The sequence below is a fragment of the Tupaia chinensis genome, unplaced genomic scaffold (genome assembly GCF_000334495.1).
Source record: "Tupaia chinensis unplaced genomic scaffold, TupChi_1.0 Scaffold139757_1, whole genome shotgun sequence".
NCBI lineage: Eukaryota > Metazoa > Chordata > Mammalia > Scandentia > Tupaiidae > Tupaia > Tupaia belangeri.
Genome location: NW_006199637.1, coordinates 3,875,488 through 3,893,341, shown reverse-complemented (window position 1 = coordinate 3,893,341; position 17,854 = coordinate 3,875,488). Strand labels below are relative to the sequence as shown.

General features: G+C 43.0%; 1 protein-coding gene across 14 annotated transcripts in view; it reads right to left on the bottom strand.

Annotated features, from left to right (window-relative positions):
* The window catches only part of DTNB (dystrobrevin beta), a 275,346-nt gene that overhangs the window by 191,084 nt on the left and 66,408 nt on the right, over positions 1 to 17,854 (bottom strand). For all 14 annotated transcript variants that reach the window (XM_014593108.1, XM_014593114.2, XM_014593115.2 and 11 more), the window contains exons 6-7: positions 13,343 to 13,448; positions 6,705 to 6,871 (exon numbers count right to left, since the gene is read on the bottom strand). In XM_014593108.1, coding sequence (XP_014448594.1) covers positions 6,705 to 6,871; positions 13,343 to 13,448 — 273 coding nt within the window. The remainder of the gene's footprint in view (positions 1 to 6,704; positions 6,872 to 13,342; positions 13,449 to 17,854) is intronic.

The following is a 17,854-nucleotide window of genomic DNA, read 5'->3' as shown; positions in this document are numbered from 1 at the left end:
TTTCCCTTTCACTATTCTATTTATATGGGGATATCCAGACTGATCATTTTAAAATATAACGCCAATCATGTCACTCTTCTATTCAAAACCCTGTAAGGACTCATTTCACGCAGTAAAAGTCCCTCCAGTGGTCAGCGAGGCCCATGTCGACGTTTGGCCCTCCTCTCCAACAACCCTCCGCATCACCCCACTCCTGCTCATTCCACTCTGCCCATGCTGGCTTCTCGGCTGTTACCCGTTTCACAGGTACACCCCCACCTCAGGGCCTTAACACTGACCGTTCCTTCCGCTATTTCCCAGATATCTACTGGCAGACATCTTTGCTCAAATCACCTTCTAAACAGGCCTAGAGTGACTTCTGTATTCACTCACCTGTCCCCACACCCCACAGTCCTGATTTCTGCTCCTGCCACCCTCTGTGAACAGGCAGAGAGGCTCTGCTCCATCTGTTCAGGCACCCGACCTCCTTCCCCTACGGGATCCTGCCTCAGCCAGTTCCTTAGAGACCTTTCCATGTGGCCCGTGTACATCAGCATAACGAGGTAAAGACAGAAAGGATGGAGAAGGCATACCTGCCTTACACTGCCCCAGGGCTGGCCCTGTAGCACAGCAAGTAAGTCCTATGCATGGGGATCTGGATCCCACAAGGCTGGCCATGGTTCAAATCCTAGCCTCAGCAACTTAAAAAACCCACCAAGCACATGTGTGCACAAGACCCAAATCCTAACGGGATGGAAAAATGGAGCAAAATGGATTGTGACGTGACCAGGCCTCACAGGGGGGGAGGGGGTATTCTTTCTCTCTCTCTCTCTCTCTCTGATGAGCACATATGCCCTCTGGGAATAAAAATTTTAATAAAGTCTGCCTTGGCTGAGCAATATGTATCCACCAGGGACAACTAGAAATATAGCCCCATCTGGATGCAAGGAGGATGGGTTGTATAATCCAGTTACATGTCCAGGAAGTAAAGGGGAAAAAGCCATGGATCTTAGTGAGCCCTTCAACTACCAAGTAACATTTAGCTCCCCTTTTCTACAGATAGAACACGCCTGACTCCACACATACCCTCAAACAAAACTGGGACTGCTGCGTGGCCTTGTGGTTAAGGGAGCTGGGTCAACCATGGCCAACCATGTGGTCAGAGTCCCAAATTTGGTAGCTTGAAAAACATGCCAAGTGCATGTGCATGACCCCAAGTTCCAATAGGATGGAGAAATGGAGGAGAAGGGACTGCAGTACAGGGTGCCACACTGGGGGCTGCTTTCCCCTCTCCCTCTCTCTGTCTCTCTCTGGCAAATATACACCCTTCTGGCAAATAAGAAAAAGAAAAGAGAAAAAAGAAAAGAAAAGAAAGAAAGAGATAAAAAAGAAAAGAACAGGAGAGAACAGAACAGGAAAGGAAGGAAACTTAAAGTCATATTCAGTCAGTGCATCTGGGATCTCCAGATATGGCCCAGCCTTCTTCAGGACCATGTGTGGCTCGTTATGATGCAACCTTCAGACTGAAAAAGCCAATGATCTGCATCTTCTCTGTCACTCCCAATATATGTCAGTGCTACAGGAGCCAGCAAGTGGCATGGTGGTTAAAGTGGCTGGATCCCACGTGGCCCACTCTGTGGCTGAGCCCAAACTCAGTGACCTGACAATCATGTCAGGTGTGTGTGCATGTGTGCCCAGAATCTCCAGAGGAGAATGAAAGAAAAGGGACTGGAGCTGGCAGGTAGTATAGCGGTTAAGGTGTTGGACTCCCATGAGGAGAATGAAAGAAAAGGGACTGGAGCTAGCAGGTAGTATAGCGGTTAAGGTGTTGGACTCCCATATAGCCAGCTGTGGTTTGAGTCCTGAACCTGGTGGCTTGCTTTCTCACTTTCCTTTTTCTTTCTCTCTCTCTGGTCAAATTTAAAAAAATAAATAATAAGGATGAATAAAATTAAATATATATATTTTTTAAAAAAATAAAAGAAAGAGAAGGGATTTCCAGGTGGCCATCCCCCCCCAGGGGGGGAGGGTGATTTCTCTCCCTCTCATGCACACACACACACACACACACACACACACACTCAGACCGTCTCTCTCCAGTAAGTGTACACATGCTATAGCAAAAACTAAAAATCAAAACACTATAGTGGGACAGGAGCAGACATTTCTTCCTCCGTGGCCAAGTGGTCTCCAGCACATGCCCTCCTTCTGGACTGCGCAACCTTCATGACCCAGCAACTCACCCTGTCAGGACACGTTCTGAGAGGTTTTTTTTAAGTGTTTTTGTTTTTTTAAAAGCTCAAATAATCAAGGGCTTGTTCAGTCCAGGCTCATGGTTTCTTTGCCAATATAATTCCCTCAGAAAGTCAGCAGGCCTTTGATCTCTTTGTTTCCAGCTAGCTCCATGTGCCAGTCACCAGAGTTCTTCCTAGACACAGTTCTCAGGGCGGGTTTGATTCTCTGCATCCACGCCTCTGGCTTTCCACTAACAGAAGCCACCTGGAGGCCACATGAAACAACAAGGACCCCAGCTTTGGCTGCACAATAGAATTGCTTGAGAAACTTTCACAAACTGTTCGACGTCCAGGTTCCGTGTACTTCAGACCAATAAATCAGAAGCTCTGTAGGTGGGATCAAGGTGACCCTAACAAGCAGCCAGGAACAAGGGCCCATACCCTTAAATCTGATCTTCGGCCCAGAACCGAGTCGTCTTTTCAGCTGAGCATGCTGAGCAGGCCTCGGTTACGTAAAGCCTCTCTCTCTCGCTCTCCAGGGTCTGGAGGCGGGCGAGGCAGCCTGTTGTTCCTCTCACTGCACCACGTGTAAGAACTTTCTCCATTCCCCTCTAGTTTTTTACTTGCCATTTAAAATTAGCCAATTCTTTCTATGCTCATCTCTTTGCTGTAATAACTTTAACATTAACAGTCTCATGCGGCTCCTTTCCAGCATTTGACCCAGGACTCAGCTGGCAATGAGGCGTGCCTTCCAAGCAATCACAGATAACCAAGCTACCACACCGGTCACCACCACGAAACATGGGCTTCTGTCTTTCCCGTCAGTCTCTGTCTCGGGTCAGTGTGCTCCCTGACTGCTAAGGCAAAGCCACCATGGAAAGGCTTTGATTTCCAGTACTACCTGCTGGAGCAAAGCCTAACCCTTCAGTGATGTAACAGTCTTTATCGTGCCCTCACCACCATGGAGAGGGCTGGCAGATAGCTCTGCCCACCCACGAGTCGAGGACCCAGTTTCCTTTAATGGTTTTATTCTCCTCTGGGGCCACTGGGATTCTCTCCACCAAGATGGAAGACAATAAAGGAGGCACTTGTTCACTTCTCACTGGAGAGAACTAGTCACACGGTCCCACTTAGACACAGGGATGCTGAGATCCACAGTTCAATGAGTGACAAGTGAGAACAGGAAAGCCATGATGTTGGTGAGTCCTAGTGGTCTCTTTCATACTCTTTAAAACATAAGCTCAAGGGGGCCAACAAGTGGGGTGAGAATTAAAGTGCTGGATTTCCACATGGCTAACCATGGTTCAAGTCTCAGACTTGGCAGCTTGAAAATCATGTTAGGCATACATGTGTGCATGCCCAAAATCCCAAGAAGAGAACAGAGGAGGAATGCACCATAGCCATCCCCTCCTGTGGGTGACTTCTCACTTTCCCTCTCACTGTCTCTCTCCAGCAAGTGCACATACCCTGTGGCAAAAACCTATATAAAAATGAATGAATGAATGAATAAGCTCTGCAAGGGCAGGAATCTTTGTCTGGTTTGATCATAGATTATCTTAAGTGTCTCTGACAGGTCCTGGCACATAGTAAGTACTCAAAAAAAGTCTGTTGAAATATATCTTTTGTACAGGGCCAGCAGGTGTCGTAATGATTAAAGCACTGGACTCCCACATGGCAGGTCATAGTTCAACTCCCAGACCTGGCATCTTGAAAATCTCACCGGGCAAGTGTTCATGCATGCCCAAAATCTCAGGAGGAGAATGGAGGAGAAGGGATTGAGGCATGGCCACTCACCTTCGAGGGTCATTTCTCACTTTCCCTTTCATTGTCTCTCTTCGGCAAACACACTCACCCTATGACAAAAACCTAAAATGGAAAAAAAAAAATCTTTTGAGTGAACGGACAGGATGAATCTCAGAGCATTTTTTTCATAATAAACGCAAACTACATGGACAGAGGACTATACAAATAATGAATTATACTGCATAGTTACTCAGGACATTAAACAGAAACTTTTAGAAAAATCAAATTAAAATTCCAGGTCCTAAACACTACACTAATTAAACCTAAAATGCAAACTCATACACAAGCTGGTTAAGCACTCACTGAGTGCATCTGCCACAAACATATGGAAACATTCATTCAAAATAGCAGTGTATCATCTTCACAGAAATGATTAATAAACCGATTAGATAATGGTCTGTTAGGTGGAAAACTCTTCATCCGGTCTCAGGATTCAGCCACATATTCTCCAAGGAGCGACAGGGCTGCACGTACAGTCACCCCTCTGAAAACAAGCTGCATGAGCACAGAACATCCTGCCGCAAGACTTCGCCAGCATGCGCCTACCAAACGCAGTGCACTTGCCCATCAAAATTCAAAACGTACATTTATGATGCTGATAACACTTGATTTTTCTTGAAATCTAAGTCACTACAACAGAAATCAAGAAATTAACAAAATGGGGGGGACTAACAAAGCAGAAATAAAAACAACAAATGGAAATACGACCTACTTTAGAAAAGCACTGTGAGGATCGAACAGGAGTGCAACAGCTCACTTAGGATTTGCGTGCTTTTCTGAATCCACGTTATAACTTGATAAAAAAAATTTAGCAGAGTGTGTGAAAGCGCTTTGTAAATCATAGAGCACATCTGAATAGTCACTTCTTGTCAAATAGGTAAAATCACCATTTTTAAAAGGGTTAAAATGAGCTAAATGACTAAGTTCCAACTAAGAGGAACGGGAAGTTCCTCATCCTCCTTGCCCCAACGCCCAGAACGAACTCTCAACAGAAACGTACAGTGACCCTGATCATTATGAAAAGTAAGACAGAAAAAAACCCTCTCAGTGTGAAGAGTCAGACTAGATAAAACTCAGTGGAAGATTAACAAATCGACGAACTAATGGGAAACTTTGAGAAAGCAGAAGTAACATAACAATTCAAAAATCTGCAAATTCTCCTTATTCAATGAGGAAGAAACTACTAGGTTGTTTTTCTTTTTCTCTTTATTTTTTAAAGATTAAAAAAAAATGGCCCCTCAACCAATAAATAAATATGTATATTCCATATATAAATATATATGAAATATACATATGCATATATGTATATATGTGTATTATATATACACACATATATGTATTATATATAATACACATACAAATACATATATATACATATTTTACAACACAAGACCCTGTAGAGAAGGTTCAGTTTAAGAAAATTTTGTAGTTAATTATAGCTGAAAACCCACCTAATAAGAAAAATACATTTCTAACATGTCAGAGATATAAGAAGTAAAGCATGCATATGGGCCAAAGTTTATTTTTTGTTTTCTTTAATCCCTGATATAAGCTTATTTGCTTTTTCTTGGCCAAGTTTTAAGAGGACTAAAGGGGGAAGGACTTGTTATTATTAAAGCTTCCTAGTATTCGAAGTCCAGCAGGGAGACCTAAAGCTTAGCAACATAAATCATGACTTACACTAGTGACCCTGTACTTTTCTACCCTTCAGCAAACCAACCAGCCAACCAAAAACTCGAAGAAAATATTTTAAAACAAAGGCTATAGCAACATTTTAGAAAGAAAGCATGGCACTTTAAAAACGCTAGTAATAAGTAGGAAGAAGGAAAAGAAAAATAATTGATAATAAGCATGTTATAACACCACAGAAAAATCAGACATTGACCTCCACCCAAATATTATTATTTTCAGAACTACTACTTTTTTTTTTTGGAGAGGCTTTTGCTATAGGGTGCATGTGCTCGCCAGAAAGACAGAGAGAGACAGAGAGACAGAAAGCGAGAAATCATCCCCAAGGGGGGATGGCCACACCTCTATTCCTTCACCCCTCTCCTCTTGGGATCTTGGGCATGCATGCACATGTGCCCGGTGTGAGTTTAAGCAACCAGGTGCAGGACTCGAACTGTAGTCAACTACACAGGAGTCCAGCAACATAGCCATTACACCAACTGCTGGTCCCTCAAAACAACTTTTAAAGGTAAAAACAATGTGGTGATGATCGTCAACTTCAATAATTTCTCCAACATTGGGGAGGTGAAATTTTAACTCCTTCCTTTTGTGCTGCTTTCTTTGCACCACCTTATGAACATGAAGGAAATTTTCTTATAAAAAAATTTTAAATCTTATTTAAAGCTCAAAAGGATACATGCTTAGGGAGCTATCCCTTGTATAATTTTAAAACAAGAAACTTTCTTTTCACTTTGGAAAGAGAGCACTGTAATATCCCATTTCAACCAAATAAAGGGGACCATTTCAAATGTAATAATATCTCCCAGAACTTTTTTTTTTAACTCTGCTTTTAAAACCATGTGAGAAAGCACATTTTTGCAAGCCCAGCATAAATGTTAGTATTGAGATTGCATTACACCACATCCTTGTTTATTAGGCGTCCATCCGAAAACCGACCCGGGGCTGTGACTGATGGACAGATTAACAGTCGGGAACACGAATGACACACAGAGCAGTTACCCAAGAGGAATGCTCCTTCATCTGGTGCTGATTGCTGTGAGGGCCACTGGCATGGCCACGCCAAAAGCAGTTCTGGCAGAGCTGATAGTTGTGGCACTGCTGGCATCGGTACCGGAAACCCATCATACTCTCACAGCGGCAGTAGGAGCACTCCACAGGATGGAAGACTTCAGGCAGGAGAGAAGACGGAGACAGGCGAGCGCGGACGGGTGGGGCGGGAGGAGAAGAAAGGCAGAATGTTCATTTGGAAATAAAGTCGATACAGAGGAAAACCAAATCTAACACAAAAAAGCAAAGGTGAAAACAAAATGAGCCCTGAGGAGCCTAAATTGTCTGCTCATTTAACCAGCCATTTACTGGAATAAGCAGAAAAGAATTACTAATAAATAGGGGAAAACTTCAATGTAAATGACCACATTCCAATCCACTTTAGAAAACTGTCAGTTCCGGGGACCAGCAGATGGAATTATGGTTATATCGCTGGACTCCCACGAAGTCGACCCTGGTTTGAGTCCTGGACCCGGTGGCTTAAACTCATGCTGAGTGGATGTGTACCCAAGATCCCAAGAAGAGAATGGAGGAGAAAGGACTGCGGCATAGCCGTCAATCCTGGGTGGTGATTTCTCACTTTCTGTCTCGCTGGTGAGCATGCATGCTCTATAGCAAAAATCTCTCTTTAAAAAAAAAGTCAGTTTCCTTCACTAAAATGAAACTCATGCCTGGTGACACGGTCCATACCCAAAATGAACTCCAGCACTGGAGGCCACACAACCGACTCTAGGTTTGGATTCTCGCATGCACTGGGTAGGTGCATGTGTCTATGCCCAAGATCCGAAGGAGCTGGAAGACCCTGTCAGGGTGCTTCTCTCCCCCTCCCACCTCCACTACTCTTCTTATGTGCCTGCATGCACTCTCTAACATGAATACAATAAACAGACTTAACAGAAAGAAATTCTTGTTTCTCAAAACTTAGATAAAACACACAAGTAAGGAGGAGCCTGAAATATTCACTGCACAATTTTTTTCTCCTGTTTTTGTTTTTTGTTGTTGTTGTTGTTGTTTTATGTTTTCGGTATAGGACATATGCATTCACTGGAGAGACAGAAACTTGGGCTTTGAATTGAAATGGTTCTTTCTTTCTTTCTCTCTTTCTTTTTTTTTTTTTTAAGGTATTTGCCATAGGGCAGGCACATGGACTTGCCGGAGAAAGAGGGAAGGGAAATGACAACTCACCCTGCTGGGGAGCTGCCCACACTGCAATCTCTTCTCCATTCTTCTCTCTGGATTCTGGGCATGCACACACATGAGCCCAACATGATTTTGAAGCTGCCAGGTCCAGGACTCAAACCATGGTTGGCCATGGGAGTCCAGCACCTTAACCACCATGCCTGGCCCCCCCCCCTTTTTTTTTTTAATTAGCTAGAGGGTGCATGCACTTGTCAGAGAGGAGAGAGAGAGAGAGAGAGAAAGTAACCTCATGGGGATGATCATGCTACAATCTCTTCTCCATTTCTCCTTTCAGGATTTTGAGCAGGCACACACAGGTGCTGAAGTGTTCTTCAACCCGCTGGGTCCGAGGCTTAAACCATGTAGTCAGCCATGTGGGATGGCACACCCTTAGCTGTCACGCTACAGGTTGGCCCTACTGTTGTTTTCAAAAGAAGATGTATATATACATTTGTTTACTAGTTTTTACTAATGTATAAAAATTTCTGAGAACCAGGACTATTATATTATTGTTAGCTAAATATGTTTCCTTCACTGATTTATAAAAGCCATGAGATCCAGGATGATGTGTTATGTGTCAGTATTTTACACGGCAGCTTGGACTGAGGCCTTCAGACTTTGTTGAATTAAACACCACGCAAATACTTGGGCATCAATGATAACTAGGAAAAGAAAGGCTAGGCCTATTAAAGCATTCACTATAGGAAAGAGCAGTAATTAACAAGCTCTGGGCCGGCAGGTGGTATGGTGCTTAAGGGTGCTGAACTCCCATATGGCCGACCACGGTTCAAGTCTTGGATCTGCTGGCTTGCTTTCTCACTTCCCCTCTCTCTCACTCTGTCCTTCTCTGGTCAAATTAAAAATAAGTAAATAAATAAAGTTAAATAAAACAATTCTTTAATAAAATATAAAAAGCTCTTGTTTATTGTAAATAACTAAAAATAGCATAGACCAATGAATAGTCAGTGGTTTGGGAGAAGGAAACTCAGGGACCTGCTCCTCTTCTCTCCACTGAACCCAGCGTGTCACCTTAAGGAGAACTGCCAGGGCAGGCAGTTAGCTGTTTTGTTTTTTACTGTTATTGTTGTTGTTGTTTTATATTTTTGGCATAGGACATATGCAGTCGTTGGAGAGACAGAAAGTTGGGCTTTGAATTGAAATGTTACTTTCTTTTTTCTTTTTTAAGGTTTTTGCCATCAGGCATATGGACTTGCCAGAGAGAGAGAGAGGGAAAACGACGAATCACCGTGCTGTGGGGCTGGCCACACCGCAATCTCTTCTCCATTTTCCTCTCTGGATTCTGGGCATGCACACACATGAGCCCAACATGATTATGAAGCTGCCAGGTCCAGGACTCAAACCATGGTTGGCCATGGGAGTCCAGTACTTTAACCACATGCCTGGCCACTATTTTTTTTTTTTAACATGCTAGAGGGTGCATGCACTTGTCAGAGAGGAGAAAGACTCGTAGAGACCACTGCGATTCTCCTACAACTTGTAATTCCAGTTCACTAAATGGGAAAGGGACATACACTATCATAGGCAATGCACACTGCACGTTGTAGACCTTCTTTATACTTTTAAATATTGGTAGCATAACTACTCGTTTCCTTTGGCAATTCAATTCTGACACAAGAAATGATAGCAGGAAAAAGTTACCGTATTCAAGTCTTCATTGGAACAACTCTTTCTAGCATCCTCTATATAAGACCAGTCTTATCTCAACTTTAAGGATTTTTAGTTCTACTTCCATAATGTGTATTTACTAGAGAACTGAGACTCAAAAAATCAAAAAACAAAAATCTGAGTAGTAGGTGAGAGAAACAATATAAGAAATTGCTAAAAGCTAACAAAAAATTAAGTCAGAAATGAGAAAAACAAGGGGAATTACTTTATCTAAGACATCCTATTTTTTGGTGTTATCAAGATATCTCTAAAAAATGACATAAGTGCTAATAAGAATATATGCTTCAAATTGACGACGGTAGCTAGTATAGTTCCTTCAGAGAACACAACTCCCAAATCAATCCAGGGCAAACGTCAGGGCTGCTGGGGGACCTGCAGATGGTGTAATGGTTGCATTGCTGGACTCCCACATGGCTGACCCTAGTCCAAGTCCCGCACACTGAGGCTGGAAACTCCCACCAGGCATGTGTGCATATGTGCCCAAGATCCCAGGAAGAGAATGGAGGAGAAGGGATTGCAGCGTGGCCATCCCCCGGGGCGGTAATTTCTCGCTTTCTTTCTCTTTAGTGAGCACACATGCCCTATAGCAAAAATCTCTCTTAAACAAAAAACCAAACATGTGTATGTATGTGTGTGCGTGTATGTATATATATGTGTGTACATATAAACATATATGTGTGTATATGTGTGTGTGTGTGTGTGTATATATATGATGCCAATATTTATAATGCTAAGCAACTGTGGGTTAATATATATGGGTAACAGTAAATAATATAGGTATTCTTTTTTGGTTTTTTTAGAGGTTTTTGCTATAGGGCGTGTGCGCTTGCCAGAAAGACAGAGAGAGAGAAAGTGAGAAATCATCCCCCAGGGGGGATGGCCACACCGCAATCCCTTCTCCTCCGTTCTCCTCTAGGGATCCTGGGCATGCACACACATGCACCTGGCGTGAGTTTAAGCCACTGGGTCCGGGACTGGAACCACGGTCGACTACATGGGAGTCCAGTGACATAGCCATTACACCAAGCGCTGGTTCCAATGATATAGGTATTCTAATATTACATTATCAAATATATTCTGATAATACTGTAGAGCCTATATGCCTCTAATTTTCTTCTACTCCCTTCTACACCAGTCAAGAGCCAATGCTTAGTCCACGTAGAAAAGCGGAATGAGGAAAGGATAAAGAAGTTGCCCATAAATAAGAAAGATAAGGGTGATTATAAGAAAGACAAGGGCTGCTCGCACTCGGATGAAAGTGCTATGTCGGCTAAGGGCATCATCTAGAGCTTCTCCTCTTGTATACTCTACTCTGGGCTTGGTAAACCAACACAGTACAACTTTTGCCTAAGCAAATAAATGTTATCCTTACAAATAGTACCAACAGTGTAATTCAAGTGATATCACAGTAAATAAAAGGCCAAACAAACTAAAACAAAAACCCTGCAGATATCATAATTTTAGAATTTGTTTCTCACCGTTGAAATGGAAATGTATAGACAAATGGTAGTGTAATAGCTATTTCAAAGATTTCATAATATCTCTCTGTCTCCAAGAAAAATTGCATTGCTAACCACAAAAGAATGCAATTAAGGAACCAGCAGTTGGAGTAATGGCTATGTCGCTGGACTCCCATGTACTTTACCGTGGTTCGAGTCCCAGACCCAGTGGCTTAAACTCACACTGGGCATGTGTGCATACGTACCCAAGATCCTGAGAGAAAAACAGAGAAGGGATTGCAGCATGGCCATCCTCCCTGGGGGCGGGGTGGGGGGATTTCTTGCTTTCTGTCTTTCTGTCTCTCTCTGTCTTTCTGGCAAGTGCACGCACCCTATAGCAAAAATCTCTCAAAAAAATGCAATTAATAAATAATATACTACATAAAAAGTCACAATAAAATATTTATATGGGAGCCAGCAAGTGGTATGGTGGTTAAGGTGCTGGACTCTCACATGACTGACCCCAGTTCAAGCCCCGGACCCAGTGGCTTAAAACTCACATCAGATGCATGTGTGTGCATGCCCAAAATCCCAGGAGGAGGATGAAGGAGAAGGGACTGCAGTGTGGCCATCCTTCCTGGGGATGATTTCTCACTTAGTCTCTCTCTGTCTCTCTCTGTGCACACACATGCCATATGGGGGAAAAAATAGAGACAGAACCTAAAATATTTATATGGGTAAAACACATCTTGACAAATTTGGCTCTTTCTATGTGGAATAACATTTTAAAATGAATTGGGTATAAAACTACTAACGCACGTAAGGCTACAAAAGCATTTCTCGCCAATATCTGAATATCTATTCAAAAGTTCTATTTGAAAAAAATTGAGCTGTTTTGAGTTTAGTCAAGAGATTCTGTCCTTTAAGAAAATAGTTCTAAATCTGAGTTACTTGTAAACTAAAGCCATAGTTCGGTAAAAGGGGAAGAATTTTTTTTACAAAAGGAGAATAAGAGAAGTAAATAAAAATAGTATAGAAGTATGTTTCATTCATATAGGGGGAAAAGAAGACTGCCTTCTGTGGCTTCTCAGCTACTCCTTGTTCGAGTCTGTGGGATGAAGAGCAGGTAAACGCCTAGGGAGAAGGGAGACTGCACATAAAGCCACAGCTTTCCCTTTGAGATTCGAACAACCCAAACGAGGAGGGAAACTGATGGCAACAGCAGACAAAATTAAGAAACTACTAAAAAAATAAGTACCATTTGGGAACCAGCACGTGGCATGGTGGTTAAGATGCTGGACTTCTACATGGCTGACGGCGGTTCGAGCCCCAGACCCAGCGGCTTAAAAACCATGCCAGGAACATGTGTGTGCATGCCCAAGGTCCGGGGAGGAGAATGGCTATCATCCCCGGAGGCATGATTGCTCACTTTCTCTCTCGTCACCTCTCTCTCTCTCTCTCTCTCTCTCTCTCTCTCTCTCTGGCAAGTACACATGCTCTATGGTAAAAACCTTAAAAAAAAAAAAAAAGAAAAAAAGAAGTACCATTTCAATTCAAAGCCCAACAGAGATTTAAGTCAAATTACTAGGAAGGATATCAAGAGTAGATTCAAGCTTAAACAGTGAAGGAAAAAATATATATAGATGTTGAAACCAAGTACAAAAGTGTATCTTATCCGGGGTCAACAGAGGGTGTAGTGGTTAAGGGCAATGGACTCCCATTTGGCCAGCCGTGGTTCAAGTCCTGGACCTGGTGGTGGCTTGCTTTCTCACTTTCCTTCTTTCTTTCTCTGTCTCTATCGCTCTCTGGTCAAATTAAAATAAATAAAGTTAAATAAAATAATTCTTTTTTAAAAAAATTGTACCTTAGCTATTTTTCCTTAAATGATTCCAAAATAATTATAGTTTTAGTAGTTGATATTATTTATATCCTATTTTTTAGAGCTATGATTTTGATAAATTAAAGGGGGAAAAAAGGAAGTCAGGGCTAGGTCAGATATGTTTGAGCAGAAAACAGTCAACTGGAATCTTCAGGAAGAGAGGTCTAGAGTCTGAACCACCAAGTTTTATGACCTGCTAGTACTGCTTCTTAATATGTTAAGTAGTAAGCTTATCCCCATTCTAAAAGAAAGAAATATTCCTCCTTTGAAGGTCAAAACCACAAATTCAAAGGAGAGAGAGGGCCAGCAGACATCAGGAAATTTGCCCTCATATCCACAGCTAAGAACTTCGCCATAATCAGTTCCCGTAGTTCCGGGCGCGTCAATTACCCCAGGGTTCTGCTCACCATTCTCGACGTGGGCAAGCCTGTGCATGAGAGGTAGCCAGACAAGGCACTGGGGAGGAGGGTCGGCCATCATTGTGTCTAAAAACATGTTCAGCATGATCTTTTTCTGTGAAGAGAAGAAAAACAAATGTATTTTATATTTTTAAGTACCTCTGAACTCCAAGATTAAGTTAATTTAGACTCTTCCCATCCACGTTGAAATAAATTACATGTAAAAATTTTATAGCAAAATAATGTTTGAGTTACTACAGACCCTACTGCCTACTATAATGTATACCACTACTATATTCAAATGCATTCCCACATGCATGCTTCTATTTGAGACTTAAAACGACTGTCTAGACTAAGCAAGTTAGATATTACTATCTTTGGGACCAGCGGATGGCATAAGGGTTATATTGCTGGACTCCCACATAGTCGACCGTGGTTTGAGTCCCAGACCCGATGACTTCAACCTCCATACCTGTCCAGGATTCCAAGAGAATGGAGGAGGAGGGATTGAGGCATGGCCACCCTCCCTAGGGACAATTTCTTGCTTTGAGTCTCTTTCTGTTTCTCTGGCAAGCACACGTGCCCAATAGTAAAAATCTCTCTCTCTCAAAAACAAAGCTATTACTATCTTCATTTTACAGATGAGAAAACAAAGGAACAAAGCAATTAAAGGTTTTGCCATGGTGCTACCCAAACCAGACACAAAGCCAGAACCGTCCTTCAAGTTACTATTTCTGCTATGCAGCAGATGAGCCAGATATCCCACTGCCCCTCCCAGAACACCATCGGGAAGGGCAGGCGTAGTGGCTCTCAGGTTGTCTACCATATTGCCAACATCTGTAACAGTGTCTGGCACACAACAGGCACTTGTTAGGAAAGCACTAAATAACCAAGTGGGGGGCCGACACTTTTAGACATCATTTAACAACTCTCTCGTTTACAGATGAGAAAAAAGAAGCTCCAGGCAGTTAAGTATTCTGACAAAGTCACAGAGAGAGTTGGAACGAGAATGAGACTGAAACCTGCATATCCCAATGCCCGCCCCACTCCTCCCTCCGTTATCCCCACCCCTAGCTATCTACCCTGCTTTCTCTTTCAAACATATAGGAAGTGTCCACTGGGTGAGCAGCACTGAAACAGTGATGTCACAGAAAATCAGAAAACAGCCTGGACCGATAAGAAAGGGTTTACATGATGTAGATAGAATAAAGTCTCAACAATATTTCAAATTAATGAACTTTCTTTTTATTTCCTCCAAATGACAACATACATTTCCAGCTCCACGAAGAAAGGAAAGGGGGTCTGAAGACGTAGTGCTATGCACCTGAGCAGGGAACTCTGTAACGCTTTCTAGACACGCAGACCCCACTGCAAACCATTCTGGAAGAAGAGCAGAGGCCAAAGGGCAAACACGCAGGGGCAGCACAGCCTCCTCCGTAGGCCTTTTCTATGACCCCGTCCCACAGTTCAAAGGCAGGCTGGGGGTGGGCAGGTGGGATTGGGATGGAAATAAAAAGACACCTGAAATTTTACCTCACTCACTCCCAAGTAACTGTGCTCAGTCCCACCACTATTTTTAGCATGAAAAACAGGCTATTAAAAATGTAGGTGCTGGGACCAGCAGAGGGCGTAATGGTTATATCACTGGACTCTCAGGTAGTCGACTGTGGTTCGAGTCCTGGACCCAGTGGCATAAACCTGACGCTGGGTGCATGTGTGTAAGAGCCCAAGATCCCAAGAGGAGAATGAAGAAGTGACTGCGGCATGGCCCTCTCCCCGGGTGTGTATGTGTGTCTGTGTGTGTGTGTGTGTGTGTGTGATTTCTCACGTTCTGTCTTTCCAGCAAGCGCACATGCAAAAAACATAGAGTAAAAAATTCTCTCTCAAAAAAGAAAGCATAAGTCTGTGTGTGTGTGTGTGTGTGTGTGTGTGTGTGTGTGTGTGTGTTTGCTCATAAAAAAATTTATTTCAGGGGGAAAAAATAGAAAAGATAAAATTAGTTAGAGCTCACCTAATGATTTTTGCCAACTGATTACAAAATACTTTTGATTTTTACCACTAATACATTTAATACAGACTGGAAGTGAGTGTTAGTGTTTGGTCGGGAGGAGCAAGGCCTCAGGACGGTCATCGGACCCAGCACAACATCTCCCAAGGGTGACTCCCATCACAAAACATGAGACCACATGGACTTATTTTTTAGGCAACTGGGTGAATCTTGATCTCAGAATATGTAAATTGGAAATTATTTTTACTGAGAATAATCTTTAGAAAGAAGAACTGGTTATAGGGAATAGAAAGGGGAAGCAAAATACATAGCAAAAACCTAGAGAGGATGAAGAAACCCAAAAGAGGCTCAGAGCCTGGTTTCCACTGCAGGCCTCGAGGGCTGGGGTGAAGGCACTGACCTCTGCATGGGAAGGGGGCAGAGGACAGGACTATGGTATGGAGCTGGCTCACAAAGTGCACGTGGCTGGGCACTGCTGGTGAGCTAGGAGAGCAAGAAAGGTCCCCCCAAGTGTTTTCCACCTCGGTATCCAAGTCGGCACTTTCCTGGGACCTAGGTGGAATCTGGGAGGAACAAATGAACAACACTCAAAATCAAAAAGGTGCTCTGTAGCAGGGTGGTTGAGGAGGCTGGATCCCACAAGGCCAAACACACGGTTGGAATCCTAGACCTGGCAGATTGAAAAACAGGCCACGCTTGTGTATGTGTACACCCAAAATCCCAAAAGGAGGGGGAGAGAGAGGAGAAGGGACTGTGGTGTGATCATTCCTCGAGGTGGGTGTTTCCTCCTCCCCTCTCTGTGCCCTTGTCGAGGCAGTGCATGTTCCCCCCTAGCCGAAACTAATCAATGGACCAGTCAATCAATCAGAAAGCCAACCAACATCTGAATGGAGGACTAGACATGAAAAATGCCTCATGTCATGGATAAACATGTAACAAAGGAAAATGAAGTTAAGTGTCTATTTTAAAGTATTGACAGAGAAGAGGCTAGCAAGTTTTTTAGCTACTAAGAGGCAGTAAGCAAAAATTAAATGTATCATATCTTTCATTACAAATATAATGTTTAAAATAATATTTATATATCTTTTTGTATTTGTTAAAAAGTGGGATGGTGAATATGCTCAGATCCTTAATTTGATGATTACACAGTTTATACAATGCTTTAAAAACCCAGGGCAGGGGATCGGGTGGCGTGGTGGTTAAGGCACTTGACTCCCACGTGGACGACCACAGTTCGAGTCCTGGACCCGATGGCCCATTCCACTGGGCCTGATCCATAGTACAGGTTAAAAGCAATACACAGGGACTCAGCTCCCACATGTCTGACTGAGGTTTGAATTCTAGCACTGGGAGCTTGAGAAAACAAAACAAAACATGTCACATATGTGCCCAAGATCCTGATGGGATGGAGAAACAAAGAATAAAGAAATGTGGTGTGAACCACCTGGCTGGGGGGTTTTCCCTTTCTCACTCTCTGGTAAGCGCATGCAGCCTCCAGCAATCGAAAGAAAACATTCTGTATCTCGCAAAGATAAAATACATATAGGTAAAACAGAAATTACAATTTTAGAAAGAGAGTGCAGTGGAAGTATATAATATAATGCTTGACGATAAATTTACCACTGTCCTCAGCATGCTGATTTACTAGTGCTGCAAAATGTATCTGAAGGTAATTTTTTCAAAAGAAAAAATATGAAGAAACTTGTTCTTTACAAAAAAGTTTTCAAAATTACGTTTTTACAAATCCACTTACAATCCTAATAGCACTTTGTCTAAAAAGTTTTAATGTGCCAACCACAGAGGTCTTTTTTTTTTTCTTTTAAATCTCCAAGGTGGAAGAAACCATCATATTTTGGTATCTCCTAGGATTCTCCTAAGTCCACTCAGGAACCATTTCCAAAGGGTGTCCTAAGGTCACATTACAGCCTGCAGTTCTCCAAAAGCAGGGACATGAAATGGGAAGTGCGGTGACCAAGTGTTCTGTGTTCTACCCAACATGTGATTTGAGGAAAACCACTTACCCTGCCTGGTGTCAGTTTTCTCAGGGGCTAGCACAGCAGTTCCCAGCGTGCGGTCAGGGCCCCGCTCCCCACACCCCCCTGGGAGGTCCTCAGACATTTTCAGGGAGGGCATGAGGACAAGACTGTCTTCATAAAGCTTCCGAGGTGTTATTTACTTTTTCGGTTTCATTCTCTCATGACGCAACGTGATGTACCCACAATCATCTGAGAAGGCTATTAAAATCTCCTGCCTGGGACCAGCAGTTAGCATAATGGCTATGTCCCTGGACTGCCATGTAGTCAACGGCGGTTTGAGTCCCGGAGCTGGTGGCTTAAATTCATGCTCAGCGCATGTGTGCATGCCCAAGCTCCTGAGAGGAGAATGGAGGAGAAGGGATTGCAGCATAGCCATCCCCCCAGGGGGTGATTTCTCACTTTCTGTCTCTCTGTCTCTCTCTGTCTCTCTGGCGAGCACATGCGCCCTGTAACAAAAACCTCTCAAAAAAAAAAAAA